This window comes from Sesamum indicum, linkage group LG15 (assembly GCF_000512975.1).
Source record: "Sesamum indicum cultivar Zhongzhi No. 13 linkage group LG15, S_indicum_v1.0, whole genome shotgun sequence".
In the NCBI taxonomy this organism is placed as follows: Eukaryota; Viridiplantae; Streptophyta; class Magnoliopsida; order Lamiales; family Pedaliaceae; genus Sesamum; species Sesamum indicum.
The window spans coordinates 2,581,937-2,595,856 of NC_026159.1; the positions used below are offsets into that span (position 1 = coordinate 2,581,937).

At 36.4% G+C, this 13,920-nt stretch overlaps 2 protein-coding genes across 4 annotated transcripts; both read left to right on the top strand.

The window, feature by feature from the left end:
* LOC105177583 (probable LRR receptor-like serine/threonine-protein kinase At4g37250) lies at nt 5,164–8,786 on the top strand. 2 transcript variants are annotated; one of them, XM_020699032.1, is made up of 3 exons: nt 5,164–5,417; nt 5,579–7,262; nt 7,949–8,786. In XM_020699032.1, exons 2-3 carry the CDS (start codon nt 5,609–5,611, stop codon nt 8,641–8,643), a joined length of 2,349 nt encoding a protein of 782 aa, XP_020554691.1. In that variant the 5' UTR covers nt 5,164–5,417; nt 5,579–5,608; the 3' UTR covers nt 8,644–8,786. The 2 variants fall into 2 exon arrangements, with proteins under 2 accessions (XP_020554691.1, XP_011099092.1); XM_011100790.2 differs by lacking the exon at nt 5,164–5,417 and having other exon boundaries at nt 5,424–7,262.
* On the top strand, nt 9,186–11,821 carry LOC105177584 (microtubule-associated protein RP/EB family member 1C). 2 transcript variants are annotated; one of them, XM_011100792.2, is made up of 7 exons: nt 9,186–9,421; nt 9,520–9,675; nt 9,872–9,978; nt 10,647–10,893; nt 10,973–11,086; nt 11,197–11,493; nt 11,591–11,821. In XM_011100792.2, the coding sequence occupies exons 1-6, from the start codon at nt 9,314–9,316 to the stop codon at nt 11,473–11,475; spliced, it is 1,011 nt and encodes a 336-aa protein (XP_011099094.1). In that variant the 5' UTR covers nt 9,186–9,313; the 3' UTR covers nt 11,476–11,493; nt 11,591–11,821. The 2 variants fall into 2 exon arrangements, with proteins under 2 accessions (XP_011099094.1, XP_011099093.1); XM_011100791.2 differs by having other exon boundaries at nt 9,187–9,421; nt 11,197–11,821.

Genomic DNA, 13,920 nt, shown 5'->3' on the forward strand with positions numbered 1-13,920 from the left:
CCTTGCAACATCCCATCAATACCATAAATTATACTCACATTTTTTGAAATTTAATTCATCTTACGTGTAACTCTATTCAATATAAATGACGAAAAATGACCAAAATCAAATAGGGTATTGAGTTTGGAGATGAATCTATGGATTTGTAATAGTATATGTATGTGCTTAATGCAAACAACTGTATTTCCAGCTTTATGAAACTTTGGTCCGTACGCTAAAATTAGCAATATCTCGCGCAAATCCATGCAATTAAAATACTGGTACAATACATGGACAAAACTTGAGACAGATGAAAAGGTAAAAGGCGGGGCTCCGGACAATTAGCCCACACCGAAAGCGTCCATAATTTGTTTCATTAACCTTAATTTTTAAGACTAGAAAGATGAATTATTGAGTGGCCTGTTCACGGGGTCGGGGTCGGGGTCGACCACCACTGCTACAACTATCCAAGTTAATCACCCTATGTAGTATGTATGTACGTATGTATATAAACAATTAAGGCCCATGATCCATCACATTCTCTTGCTTGTTCCTTAATAATTAAGATTAATTAGGAGGCAAAGCACGTGCAATCACAGCTCAGTTTTTGACTAATTCTCAGTTAATGTTGGACTACGACTGCCTGCCCCTTTTATTATTATTATTTTTCTAATATTATATTAATTCAACTAATACATTAATATATTAAAAATAAAACATATAATTAATTTTCAATTCGACCAATATATTAATATAACTGAAAGTAAATTACAATCATTCACATAAAATTAAACGAATATTTCATATTTGATAAAACTTAAATTCATAATTTTAAACTTGTCGATTCAATTTTAATCTTAACCCTACCCCTCTTAGTTTTTTAAGCACATACATACATGATATGATACATTCCATATGTGTTAAAGCTACACTACCTAAAGTATCTGACAAGTAATGAGTGGGAATGAAAATATTATATATATATATATAATGGGTTTAAAGTAAATTAAAATTCACATGCACCCACCACCATCATCACTTCAATGTTGAAAGTTGTATGTGTTGATTATTATTATGATGACAAGTCCAGTGTTTTTTTGCAGTCATAGTGGCTTTTTGCATCGCAATGCTACCATGAAACTAAAGGAAAGGGATTTTATGTAATGTTGATGTTAAGACTAGAGTATGTCTTTTTACAAGTATGATATATCATGGGAAACTCAAAATACTATGTTTTTGTTATGGTGTTGAGATATAATTATATGCTTATATTATATTTGCAAAAATTATAGTTACAAATCCATTTTGATAATTTTAACTTATAATTTTAAAATTTTTGTACATTGAAAAAAAATAATAAAAAATTATTAAACTAGTTGGGAAGAATTAAGTTGGTCATGTGCACTTTTCTGGCCATTTTATCAAATTCTGATCATTTTTATCTTTATGGTAAGAAGATTGTTAAAATTTATAGGACAAAATTATTAAAATAAATTTGTTGCTGGACTAAAATTGTCAATATCCCATACTTATAGGATTAAAATTATAATATTATTAGTATAACTTAATCTTATTATTAAATAAATTAATAAGAAAGAATTGATATGATGCCTAAAAGTTGTATGCAAAATTCCCCTTTCATCAATAATTAAAGTAATGATGATAAAGGATAGATATATTTACACTCCCTGATATATAACTTATTTACATAAATTATTCAATCATATATTTATTGAAAACGTCAATATTATTTACACAAATCATCCATACTTTTTGAAAAGTTGCACATACACCTTAAAAAATATCAACATCATTACACAAACTATCTTCATTTTTTGAATATTAGAAGTGGTTTCTGTATGCAAAGACAATGATAATTTGTGTAAATAGACCATAGATTATATATAGGTGTAAATGCAATTATCCCTAGTAATGTCATAGGAAATTGAATAAAACATTTATACAATATATGAGTTTTAATGCAATTTTAACTCAATGTGATATTACAAATGAGTAAATTATCTCATATAAGAAAACAATAGCAATTTACCACAATGAATTTTAAAAAATTGCAATATAACTCCATGTGATATTGAAAATAAGCAAATTACCTCATATAAAAAAAATAAGAGCAATTTACCCCATGTGTTTTTTAAAATGAAAGTAAATATAGGGGGTAAATCGCTATATTTTCAAAAATATATGAAGGTAAATTATTATTTTTTTAATAAAAAAATAATCTGTTTATTTACCGTATCAGAAGAGATGATTTGTTGCATTTTTTTCCTTTATATTTGAGTCCAAAAGGATGGGCATAGGAGTGCCGTTTCGCTTTTTGTTGCGCCCATGACAAAGGGATTGGATACCAAATATGTTCCACCATCTCTTATATATCCTTTGCTGCCTTTTTAACTTTTATTTAAAAGGTTTTGATTCTTTTATTCCTCTATTTATTTGGTCCTTTTGTGGAATTTCCTTTTCAATTTTTTCTATCAAACCCTCTTTTATTTATAATATTTAGGTCGTCAATATATATCACAATTTTTAAAGTAATCTTCTGGTGGTGGCTTATTCAACATATACTTATATCACTTCTAAGAAGTGGAAATTAGAACATTTTTATTGAGTTTAATGTGATTTACCGTTCTGTGATATTGTAAATAAGTAAATTACCTGCATATGAAAAAATAATAGCAAACTTAACTCTCTGTATTTGTCATAAAGAAGTAATTTACTCATATGTATTTTTAGCATCAGACTTATTTTATCGATGACCCAAAAAAATAGAAAAAAAGAAAGGCCCAACTTCTCAACAAAGCACTTACTGAGAAGTGCAACAATTTTTTTCGACCCACCTAAACTTGACTACATTAAAAATCGGTAATTTAATGAGCACGCCACCATTGCCATTAATCAGCAATCATATAAATATCCTTAATTATTATGATTACAACAAAAGGAGCTATTTAATTTTAATGTTCCAATTATGTATCTACATTTTTGGTTGGTTGCATTTAAATCTTACAGTTGAGGAGTACTTGTTCATCATCCATCAAAGTTTAATACTTTAACCCAAACTCCAGCTTCATACTTACAGTTCAGATGGTAACATATGTCGCAGTCGGGAGACCAATTTTTATGAAATTTTATATTTTGATTATAAAACTTGGTACCTTTTAGCTTATTTTAAGGTGCTTAGGAAATTAAGATAAAGACATACGACGTAGTGACAACAACTTCAAATAAGATCCCTCTAATTGTGGGTCAACGTTATGAAATATAATACGAAATGGTATATTATTGTATTATTATAAGAGATTCTGATTTATTTAATTTACGATAATCCTTTGAAAATCATCAATATGATTGAGTTAATATCACTTTTTTTCACTAACGAAAATGTATTGAGTTCAAACTCAGATGCCCTCATTCCATCTACATTGTAATAAAATACGTGAAGACTTTTTGAGGATTTTCATAAGGAGAGCTCTCTAGTTGAAAATATCACTAAGATTATTATTTCGAACAAATGAATTTTTATTTTTCTATATATATTATGTATCTTAATTTATATATTCATGAAAAGTAAAACAAAATATAGAGGATCCAAAAATGGACTAACCTACCACCCCCCCTTCTTTTTCCAAAAGGAGTCGCACGACCGTCTCTTTTAGACATAGGAAAGTAGTCATTACTTTCTACTACAATTTGTTTTGGCTCCCACAGAAACTCAATCCTCAAACATCATTACCACCCTCTTTCTTTTAAAATGGCGGTAAGGAAGAAAGTGAAAGATGGTGAAAATTTACAACTATAAAGGAAATCCCACCTCCTCTTTTCCTTTTCTCCCATAATGGAACCCCCCAATTATTAAATTTGGGATGAGAAATTTTTACACTTATTACATTGATGTGATGTGTATCCGCACATGGCCAGTGATTATATTCCTGTGCAAGGTATTGTCTTCTTGAATTGATAATTACAGCTTTATCATAAAAAAAGTCACCCATACGTATTAGAAAGGAACTCTTAAACTTATAAATCGTGCGAGTCCCTCTCATCTTTTATCGATGTGAAATGCATACACAGACAAATATTGCCTGAATCATCGTCACTTTTTTAAATTTTGAATTATATGTTGATCATATAACATGTGTAATATACCTTTGCTCCGATCTGGACCAACATTTCCCCTCACAAAACTTTGCAAGCTGCATATTGTTTTTTCTTATTTTAATCTTACAGTCGTGAAAATAGAGAAAGCTGCCATAAAAGGCATCTAGAAAGGGAGAAAGTAGAGGAGGAGTTGGTGACTAAATTCCAGGCTCTTGCAGGAGCCATTTATGGGTAAAATTTGTACAAAGCTCATTTGGTAATGCGGCAGGGTGGTAGATACGAGTAGTTCCAAGATTTGGAAGTGCAACTGAAAACACGACTTTGCTGATAAGAAACTCAAAGTGTGGCATGTTTCTATTGCAGCCAACTGCAAGCAACCATTCTGAGAATGGACTTCACCCAAGTTCCAAACGATCTTTCGGCGCTCCTAATGTGATCTTGTCCCCTATCAAGCCAATGAAACCTTGTAAAATTTGACAATTTAATATGGGAGATATTGCAAATGAATAAATTAATTACTCCTTATGAAAAAAATAAATTATAGCAATTCATTTTCTTATTTTTGTTTTAAAGTACAACAATTTACTTTTCTATACTTTTTAAAATAAAGTTTACTTTTCTATCAAAAAAGGTAAATTGCTTCATTTTAAAAAAATATAGGAGGTAAATTGTTATATTTTTTTTATAGTGGATAATTTGCTCATTTACAATATTATAGAGGGATAAATTGTTATTTACTCATTTAATGTATATATATGTCACGTACGTAATATATATACATTGTATATTTATATATTTCAAAAAAGAAATTGTACATGCAACATGCATATAATAAGAGAAAGATCCGTGTTAAGTAATGGAAAACTAATTTCTTGGACTAAAGTTGGTGGTACTCAATTATCTTATATAATAGCAAAGTTTTATCCCGTGAACAGTAGGAGTATTTAATGTTGTCCAAAAACATTGAGTGGTGAGATCTATATTTGGTAGGATGATGGAGCAGATCTTAGGCAGTGTAGAATGTGGCATCCCATGTTAATAAAGGGAAAATAAGACAATAATCTAAGAGCCCTTTTGTGAAGTCAATAGTATAAGATATATGTGTTTGGGAAGAACAGATACTGCAAAATTCTTGACTCCATCTTTCTGTCACCTAGCAAAGATGCTATTCCTCGCTTCTCTTAATTATTAATTTATGAAGTTTAGTTTTATTTTTTTGTTTATCCAAATGAGTGTCGCATCGCATTAATAGCAATTTTATTGAAGTGATATCCCCAGAACAATAAATTACGGTATCATCTTGGTCTGAACGGAGTATTTTGGTGAGGAAGTTTGGTTTTCTTGGCGTATTTGTTTTTTTACAATAAGCTCACATGGGCGCTCGTATGCCATAAAATCTATTAGTGAACTCTTATTCCTTTTCTCTCTCTTGCTTTCTCTCTCTTAAGTTCTCCTTTTCACTCTCTCCTTTTTCTTGTATTAGTGAAACAGAGATGTGGGTTCATTGTAAGACATGATGAGCTTCCAGGGTTTTGATCTCCTCCACTTATGGCGGTGGAGAATTCTTGGTATTCTTCTTCTGCTTGGGGCTCGGGTTCTCGGGCTCAACAATGACGGGCTGCTCTTGATGTCTTTCAAGTACAGTGTTCTGAGCGATCCGTTTGGAGTTCTGCAGGGCTGGAATTACAATGATGAGACGCCGTGTTCGTGGAACGGAGTCACCTGCGGGACTCCGGGCTCCGACGACGCTTATTTTCGCGTCACGGGGCTGTCTCTTCCTGATTCCGGGCTTCTGGGTTCAGTCCCTGCAACTCTTGGCATGATTGAGCATCTCAGGAGCCTTAACCTTTCCAACAATTCCATTAATGGTTCCATTCCTCCCTCGCTATTTAATGCTTCGAAGCTTCAAGTTCTTGATTTTTCAAACAACTTGATCTCCGGAGGCCTGCCGGAGCTTGTAGGGAACTTGAAAAATCTTCAGGTTCTTAATCTTTCAGACAATGCCCTGGCGGGGAACCTGCCTGGAAATTTGACCACCCTTCAGAATTTAACAGCCGTTTCTTTGAAGAGTAATTACTTCTTCGGTTCACTTCCTGGTGGGTTCAATTCAGTTCGAGTTTTAGATCTGTCTTCCAATTTGATGAACGGGTCATTGCCGCCAGATTTCGGCGGCGGTAATCTAGCCTACTTGAACGTCTCCTTCAACAGACTCTCTGGAGAAATCCCACCGGAATTTGCTGCGAAAATCCCGGCAAATGCAACCGTAGATCTTGCATTCAACAACCTGACAGGTCCAATTCCCGACTCTAATCTCTTCTTCAACCAGGCAACCAAATCCTACTCCGGCAACACCGAGTTATGCGGCAAACCACTGAAAAACCTGTGTCCAATTCCATCTTCAATCGCAACTCTACCCAACGCTTCAGTACAAGAATCTCCACCAGCAATCGCCGCCATACCAAAAACCATAGATTCCAACCCCGCGACCGCAGGAAACCCGCCTCAAGTAAAAAGAACCGGGCTGAGGACTGGAACAATTCTGGGAATCGTCATCGGGGACGTCGCAGGAGTCGCAGTCCTGGTACTGCTTTTCGTGTACGTTTACCACCTGAAGAAAAGGAAAACCTTAAACAACGCTGTCAGAAAGCAAGCAGAAAGCGCGAAAGACTTCGACTGGGCCTCGTCCGCAGCATCCTCGGAAGAATACAACTGGCTGAGAAGCTGGACCTGTTTAAAGAAACAAAGACACGCCGCCGACGACGACGGCGGAGAAAGCACCTCGGACTCCACGAGCTCCGAGAGCGAAGACACTGAAATTTCGCACAAGAATCAGGAAATGCGGCAGAAAAACGGGGCCCTCGTAACGGTTGACGGGGAAAAACAACTTGAATTGGAGACGTTGCTCAAGGCCTCAGCCTACATCCTGGGTGCGTCCGGGTCCAGCATAATGTACAAGGCCGTGCTCGACGATGGAACCACACTGGCTGTCCGGCGGATCGGGGAGAACGGGGTGGAGAGGTTCAGAGATTTCGAGAATCAGGTTCGAGTCATAGCCAAATTGGTGCACCCGAATCTAGTCCGGATCCGAGGCTTCTACTGGGGCACTGACGAGAAGCTGATCATCTATGATTTCGTTCCCAATGGCAGCCTCGCCAACGCTCGTTACAGTAAGTCGAATCCCCTTGAGTTAAAATTTCATTTCGAAAATCATCATCATACATACATATGAATTGTTATTACAGTGACTTAAGCTTATTTTAGTTGCAACAAGTGTGCACCGACAGATTTGAATTATTGTTATCTAACATTCCTAGTTAGCTTTGATTAAATTTTCCTGCTATTATTACAATTCGACTTATGTGATATGTTTAGGCATTATGGTGCTATCTAAGTATTAATCAAAAGTGTACAGAAATGTCGCAGTCCCGATAATTGCTAGCGTAGAGACATAGGGATATCTGATGGTCCCATGAAACATTTATTTCTAGTCAGTCTGCCCATTACATTATTATATGACAAACTGGAAACGGTTCCACGTTCACTTTCCTAAGCCGCTTACGCTAACGTGTGCGGAAAGAAGTGGACTGGAGTTGGAACGGTGGAGTTGTTGTAACTGACCCCTTCTCTTTAATGCTCCGTTCTTCATCGGCAACCATTTTCAAGTCAATAGTGTCCTGTAGCGCATGGCTCTTAGCAATTCTTATCCTTGGCCCACCGAGCGTAGGATAGCGATGTGTGTGCCACGGCTATCATCATGAGCTAAATGTCACTCTGCCCTGTAGAAATGAAAAGGGACTTGCGCTTAATGATTGATTAGGATCTTTGTTGATGCTAACCTACTCCTACTTTTCAGGGAAAGCTGGCTCTTCACCTTGTCATTTACCTTGGGAAATGCGGCTCAAGATAGCAAAAGGTGTGGCCCGTGGGCTGTGTTACATCCACGAAAAGAGGCACGTGCATGGTAACTTGAAGCCCAGTAACATTCTGTTAGGCCCAGACATGGAACCCAAGATAGGGGACTTTGGACTTGAGAGGCTCGTGGCCGGCGATAACAGTTCCAAAGCTGGTGGATCGGCCCGTAATTTTGGAAGTAAGAGATCAACGGCCTCCCGCGACAGCTTCCAAGATTACTCTATCGGCCCTACTCCAAGCCCAAGCCCAAGTATAATTGGCGTGTCGCCTTATCACGCACCAGAGTCTCTCCGAAGCCTCAAACCCAACCCAAAGTGGGATGTGTTCTCGTTCGGTGTCGTGTTGCTTGAGTTGTTGACTGGGAAAGTTATCGTATCGGACGAGACGGGCCCCGCATTGGCCATCGGAGCATCCATGTCAGCAGACGAAGACAAGGGCAAAATCTTGAGGATGGCTGACATGGCGATCCGGGCTGACGTTGAGGGAAAAGAGGAAGCCTTATTGGCACTATTGAGATTAGGGTATGGTTGCATTTCTGCAGTGCCACAAAAGAGACCATCTATAAAAGAGGTCCTTCAAGCACTTGAAAGGTTTCCATCTTCTTCATTTTCTTCATCATACTATTATGGGCACTAGCGGGTGATGATGAATGGACCCAACTGTAGACATGTACGTATGTGTTGTTGACTGACATGTTTTTTTATTTGTCTTAGAGATTATTGATTGTAATGATGACCAATAGGGTTTGATTTCAATAGTACTAAGATTTGTCTGTGTCCTAACTGCAGCTGGTGTGAACTGGGTCCTTGTATTTTTTTTCTTTTTTGGGTTAATTAATTGGAAATTTAGAGGTTTTATGACCAAAAGAAAAATTGCTCTCCTGGTTGAGTCCTTCGGCCACCAGTAATGATATTGATATCTAGTATATCAAAATAGCTCGTAGGACTGTTCATTCGATATTACGATATCAGATGATTCAGATAGAACTAAAATTTTAATAAATCGAAAATTCAGTATATGAAAATGTACCATATACTTAATCGGAAATTTGTAACCCACCAATTTGTTTCGATAATTTCATAAATTTGAATATTTTTAGGAAAATATATGTTATCTATTATTTTGGGCCTTTATTTGGGTAAGGCGCTTCATACAGTTTAGCCCAGCCCAAGAGCAGTAAACCCTCACTAAATTTGAATTACAAAAAAGAGAAACTCCCCGCTCAACCCTCATTTCAAACACACTCACACACACAGGCTCCTCCATTTCCTCGCTAAATCGTAGATTCAGGAGCGAATTTGAAGAAATGGCGACCAACATCGGAATGATGGACTCGGCATACTTTGTTGGCCGATCGGAAATTCTTGCCTGGATTAATTCTACTCTCCATCTCAACCTCTCCAAAGTCGAAGAGGTACCACTCGCAATTCCTAATAACTTCCTTCCTTTTTCTTTTTGTTTTTATTTTCAGGGAATTGTGTAATCATGCGACTGCGTTCTGGATTTTTGCAGGCTTGCACAGGTGCTGTTCAATGCCAGCTGATGGATGCCGTTCACCCGGGGATGGTCCCGATGCACAAAGTCAATTTTGACGCGAAGAATGAGTACGAGATGATCCAAAATTACAAGGTCCTTCAAGATGTTTTCAACAAACTCAAGATCACTAAGGTATTATTACATTTTAATTTCACTAAAAGACTGTATTTTAACCTGGAATAGATTTACCTATGCTATATTATTTATAGATTAGTGATTTCGTGTTTGATTGGTTTCACTTTCCCTATAATTTATTTTTGCCCTTCTCTTTGAGGAGAAATGATTATATCTGCTGTATATGTGGATTTGCGTTTTGATGTGAGCACAGCACATAGAGGTGAACAAGTTGATCAAAGGAAGGGCCCTGGACAATTTGGAATTTATGCAATGGATGAAGCGTTACTGTGACTGTGTTAATGGAGGACTTATAAACAAGTGAGTTCTGGAGCTCGAAAATTATTACATGTTCTCCCTGTCTGTATTTGATGTTGAAGTGCCTTCTAATAAAGCGTATGTTAAAGCTTTATAGACAGATTCTGAGACTGCATTATTCATTTATTATGTCGTATGCAACTTCGAGATAGCTAATTCTCATGGTGTATGTAGAGTGTTCATACAACTTTTGTAGCTCCTTCTTACATTGAATTGCGAAAACTAGATGTTATACGCTCAGCAATAGAATGGTGTGAATTGTATAAATATGTGGAATTTGTTGCTTAATATTGATTTGCTGTGAAATTGAGAGGTCACAAAAGCTTCAAATATAGAACAATTTGACCTGATTATCATCTTGCGTAATTTTCTTTTTCTTTCCCCTCATCTCACCATATCAATTATTGTAGTACCATATCCTTTTATTTCTCCCTTGGTGCATGTGGACTGACCCAAAATCGGAGGTCCTCTTTTGCATTTGAAATTTGGATACATTATACATATATGCTAGATAAAGTTATTGCGAGGTTTTGCATATCACATTTTATGGAACAATACTTTGATGTCTATTAGCATCTAGATAACTTTCTTGCTATGTCAATAACTGTATGTCTAATGTGGAAATGTTCCAAAGGAACCTTGTTGTTTACTTATATTACTGTCTATTTTAGTTACAATCCTTTGGAAAGAAGAGAGGCTTGCAAGGGCGGAAAAGAGCTGGGCAAGAAATCTGCACCATCACAAACTTCATCTAAAAATCCGGCATCTGCCCCCAAACACACCACTCATAATAGTCGAAAGACTGATGCACATCATTCCAACACAGCAAATCAACCTGTTAAAGCTGCTCGACCTTCTTCAAGTGGTGGGCCTCCTTCTGTCTATCCTGAGGCAGAACGAAAAATGTTTGAGCAACAGGTTAAAAATTCCACCTATTGAGGATTGTATACATAGATTAAGAACATCTAGTAGCTTATTGCTTTTCTTTGTCTGGCAGATTACCGAGTTGAAGCTGTCAGTAGATAGTCTAGAGAAGGAAAGGGACTTCTACTTTGCCAAGTTGAGAGATATTGAGATCTTGTGCCAGACCCCTGAAATTGAAAAATTGCCTGTAATGTATTTCTAGCTAATCTAGTTTAAAGGAATTTCAATGTCTTTTCGAAAATGTATGTTGAATGCATTCTGACATGTGGATGCTTATTGTTATGAATTCTGCTGCAGGTAGTTGAAGCAATAAAAAGGATTTTATATGCTGCAGATGATGATGCATCAGTGGTTGCAGAAGCTCAGGCTATGATATCGGACCACCAGCAGCAAGTGGGACAATTGGGTGTCTTATCAGAGGAGACAGAGGAGAAGCTGAAGGCCGATTCTCAAAAGAGGAAAAGCATTATTAATGTTGATGTTGATGCAGTTGCCAGCAATATATCATCTCCAAGGCAACGATTTTCTGACTCCTCTGATGTCCATTGCAGTGGATCACCTCTAGTCACTTACTGATCATGTCTTTACGTTCAAGTATGAAAACCAGATTCCATCTGCTTCATCTCTTATCTCATATTCCTAGTACTAGTTGGAAGCATTGAGAATTTGAGACAGTCCTTTCTATCTGCAGGTTTTGGGTTCAATATATTGTTGTCCCTCTCCTTGTTGCTTAGAACGTATAAGAATCAAATTTCATAAGGGTAAGAGTTGTTGTTCTCGCGGAACAAAGATATAAGGATATGTGTAATTGTTTCAGAGAATGACTACGTATTATGGCACTATATGTACAATTGACATCTTGGTTAGGTGTGTGACGAATCACGTCCGAACACCTTTTGATCATATATAGTGTTTTGTGGCTTGCGCAATGTTCCACCATGATGAAAATATAATCCATGTACGAGCAAAGCAAGTTTAAAGGATTGAGGTCCAGAACTACTTTTTTTTGGTACTTGCTGCAGATTTGAATTGCTTTCCATAGAGATTCATCATCTAGTCTTTGAATGGGTCAATGCATCATAAAATGGAACCATGCTGTCAAAACTGCAAGAGATAAATAATTGTCCTTTGTCCTTGTTTTCTTGATTTCTTCAGGAAAAAATTCCTCCATGTTTTCGTATTGTTAAATTAAGTTGAAAACTCAATTTCACTTATATTATTATCATTTATATATGGTAATTTGCATTATTCGCCAAATGATTGAGTTGTTTTAACGGGGTTTGTGTTCTTCACTTGCTCTGCTGCCCTCTCCTATAATACATGCTGACGAGTGGACGATAATATTATATACGACTTAAAAATGCTGTATTTGTTTCTTTCCAATCGTCACTTGCACTCTGAATATATTTTTTGTTATTAACACCTAAAAATGTGATTTTTTATACAAATCAGAACATTTTCTTGCTCTTTTTATCCAACTTTTTGGTGGTTCTCGTGAAATAAGAAGAAGACAATTTTTATTGACTTAATCCAATAAATAATAAGTGACCGAGTTGCAATTACAGGACAACTCGGTATGATTCTTTGTCACGAAATTATAGCTCAACATGTTCTGTTGAAAACATGATCACGGGAATTTAAACATGGCTATAAACCCTGTCCACGATGAAATCGGAACTCAGCGCTTTGTGTCAGCTGATGACCAATTCTCCTGCCAAAATCTCGGACAAAAATTGTCCAATATGAATAAGTAGGCAAACATGTTTACCATGAAGAATCATATGATCGGACAAGCATATCAAGGACTCAGTCATCTGCCAAAATCCAACTGCCAGAATCACAAATATGAATGCATCAGCAAATAAGGTAAAACTCATTTATGTGATGTTTTGATGCAAGAAAATAAATCAAGATTTCATCCGTGATTACGATTACGTGATCTCTATCTCGACGTAAGCATTTCAAAAAATTATTTCAGAGCACTGATGTGACCACCTCTGGTGATCAAATGCAATGTGCAAAGAAGGTGGAGACGGTACAAATGTATTCGTCACCAGGGCAAGGTCAAGAACAGATCCAGCCGGTGCAGATCGTTCATCAACCACATTCCCAACCCGCTACAGCCTCAAACACCAGCGGTGGCATCTTGTCAAATGCTGCCGCTTCTGTCGCATCCACCCTTCAGTCCGCCAAGGATGCCATCTCAGAAAAGTAGCTTCATTATGATTTGAGCAATTGTCCACATTTTTATAATGTAGTTCTCGTATTCGTTGTATTATATCAAACTTTCCTGATTCTGAAAGTGTTATTCATCACATTCTTCAGACACTTATCCATTTTAATGCAAATGATAATCCGTGATCCTATGAAGAAAGAAAAACATTTAACAATATGTGTCATATGTTTGTTTCATGCTATATGTCTGGATCGAGAGACTCCAGCCTTTTGGATACGTGCAACATAAATATATTAGTATGACGTAGGATGCATCATCAGAGTATGTCAGAAGATCCAAACAACATTTTCTTTTAATTTTTGTGAGATCATTCCATTTGTGGAGACAAAATCATTAACCTAAGCTCTCCAAGATAATTAACGTTATCAATTCTTTTGCTGCAATGAAATTGTGAAAACGCTTCCCTGAATCCTGATGGATGTATACACTACAAAGCTTTCACCAAAGAACAACAGTAATCAGAATACCGGTGCTTAGCAAGCCAGTTAATCAGAATAGTTATAAATAAGCAATGATGCTTATACCTTTGCAAGTTGCATATGAATTCTGTACATTTTTTCAACCACTGAACTGAAAACGAACAATTTCCAATTGTTGTGCGACTATGGGTTTGGTTGAAGGATCGTATCAAGAATAAGAACGTGTTGCACAATTGAACGACGGAAGTATTAGAACCAAATTACTGCACTTTATTCCCATAGAAGTGTTACAAGAATCCTATTCCTTTGTCCTCTATTTCTTTAGATAATATAGTATATAACTAGCTTTGGTTTGAGTGGAAATTA

What these genes read in the sequence shown, in the direction of transcription:
- LOC105177583 (XM_020699032.1), top strand. Translation starts at nt 5,609, where the DNA reads ATGATGAGCTTCCAGGGTTTTGATCTCCTCCACTTATGGCGGTGGAGA. An exon ending in CCTCGCCAACGCTCGTTACA is followed by an intron (nt 7,263 to 7,948) that starts GTAAGTCGAATC and finishes CCTACTTTTCAG; the next exon opens with GGAAAGCTGGCTCTTCACCT.
- LOC105177584 (XM_011100792.2), top strand. Translation starts at nt 9,314, where the DNA reads ATGGCGACCAACATCGGAATGATGGACTCGGCATACTTTGTTGGCCGA. An exon ending in AATGGAGGACTTATAAACAA is followed by an intron (nt 9,979 to 10,646) that starts GTGAGTTCTGGA and finishes TGTCTATTTTAG; the next exon opens with TTACAATCCTTTGGAAAGAA. An exon ending in CTGAAATTGAAAAATTGCCT is followed by an intron (nt 11,087 to 11,196) that starts GTAATGTATTTC and finishes ATTCTGCTGCAG; the next exon opens with GTAGTTGAAGCAATAAAAAG.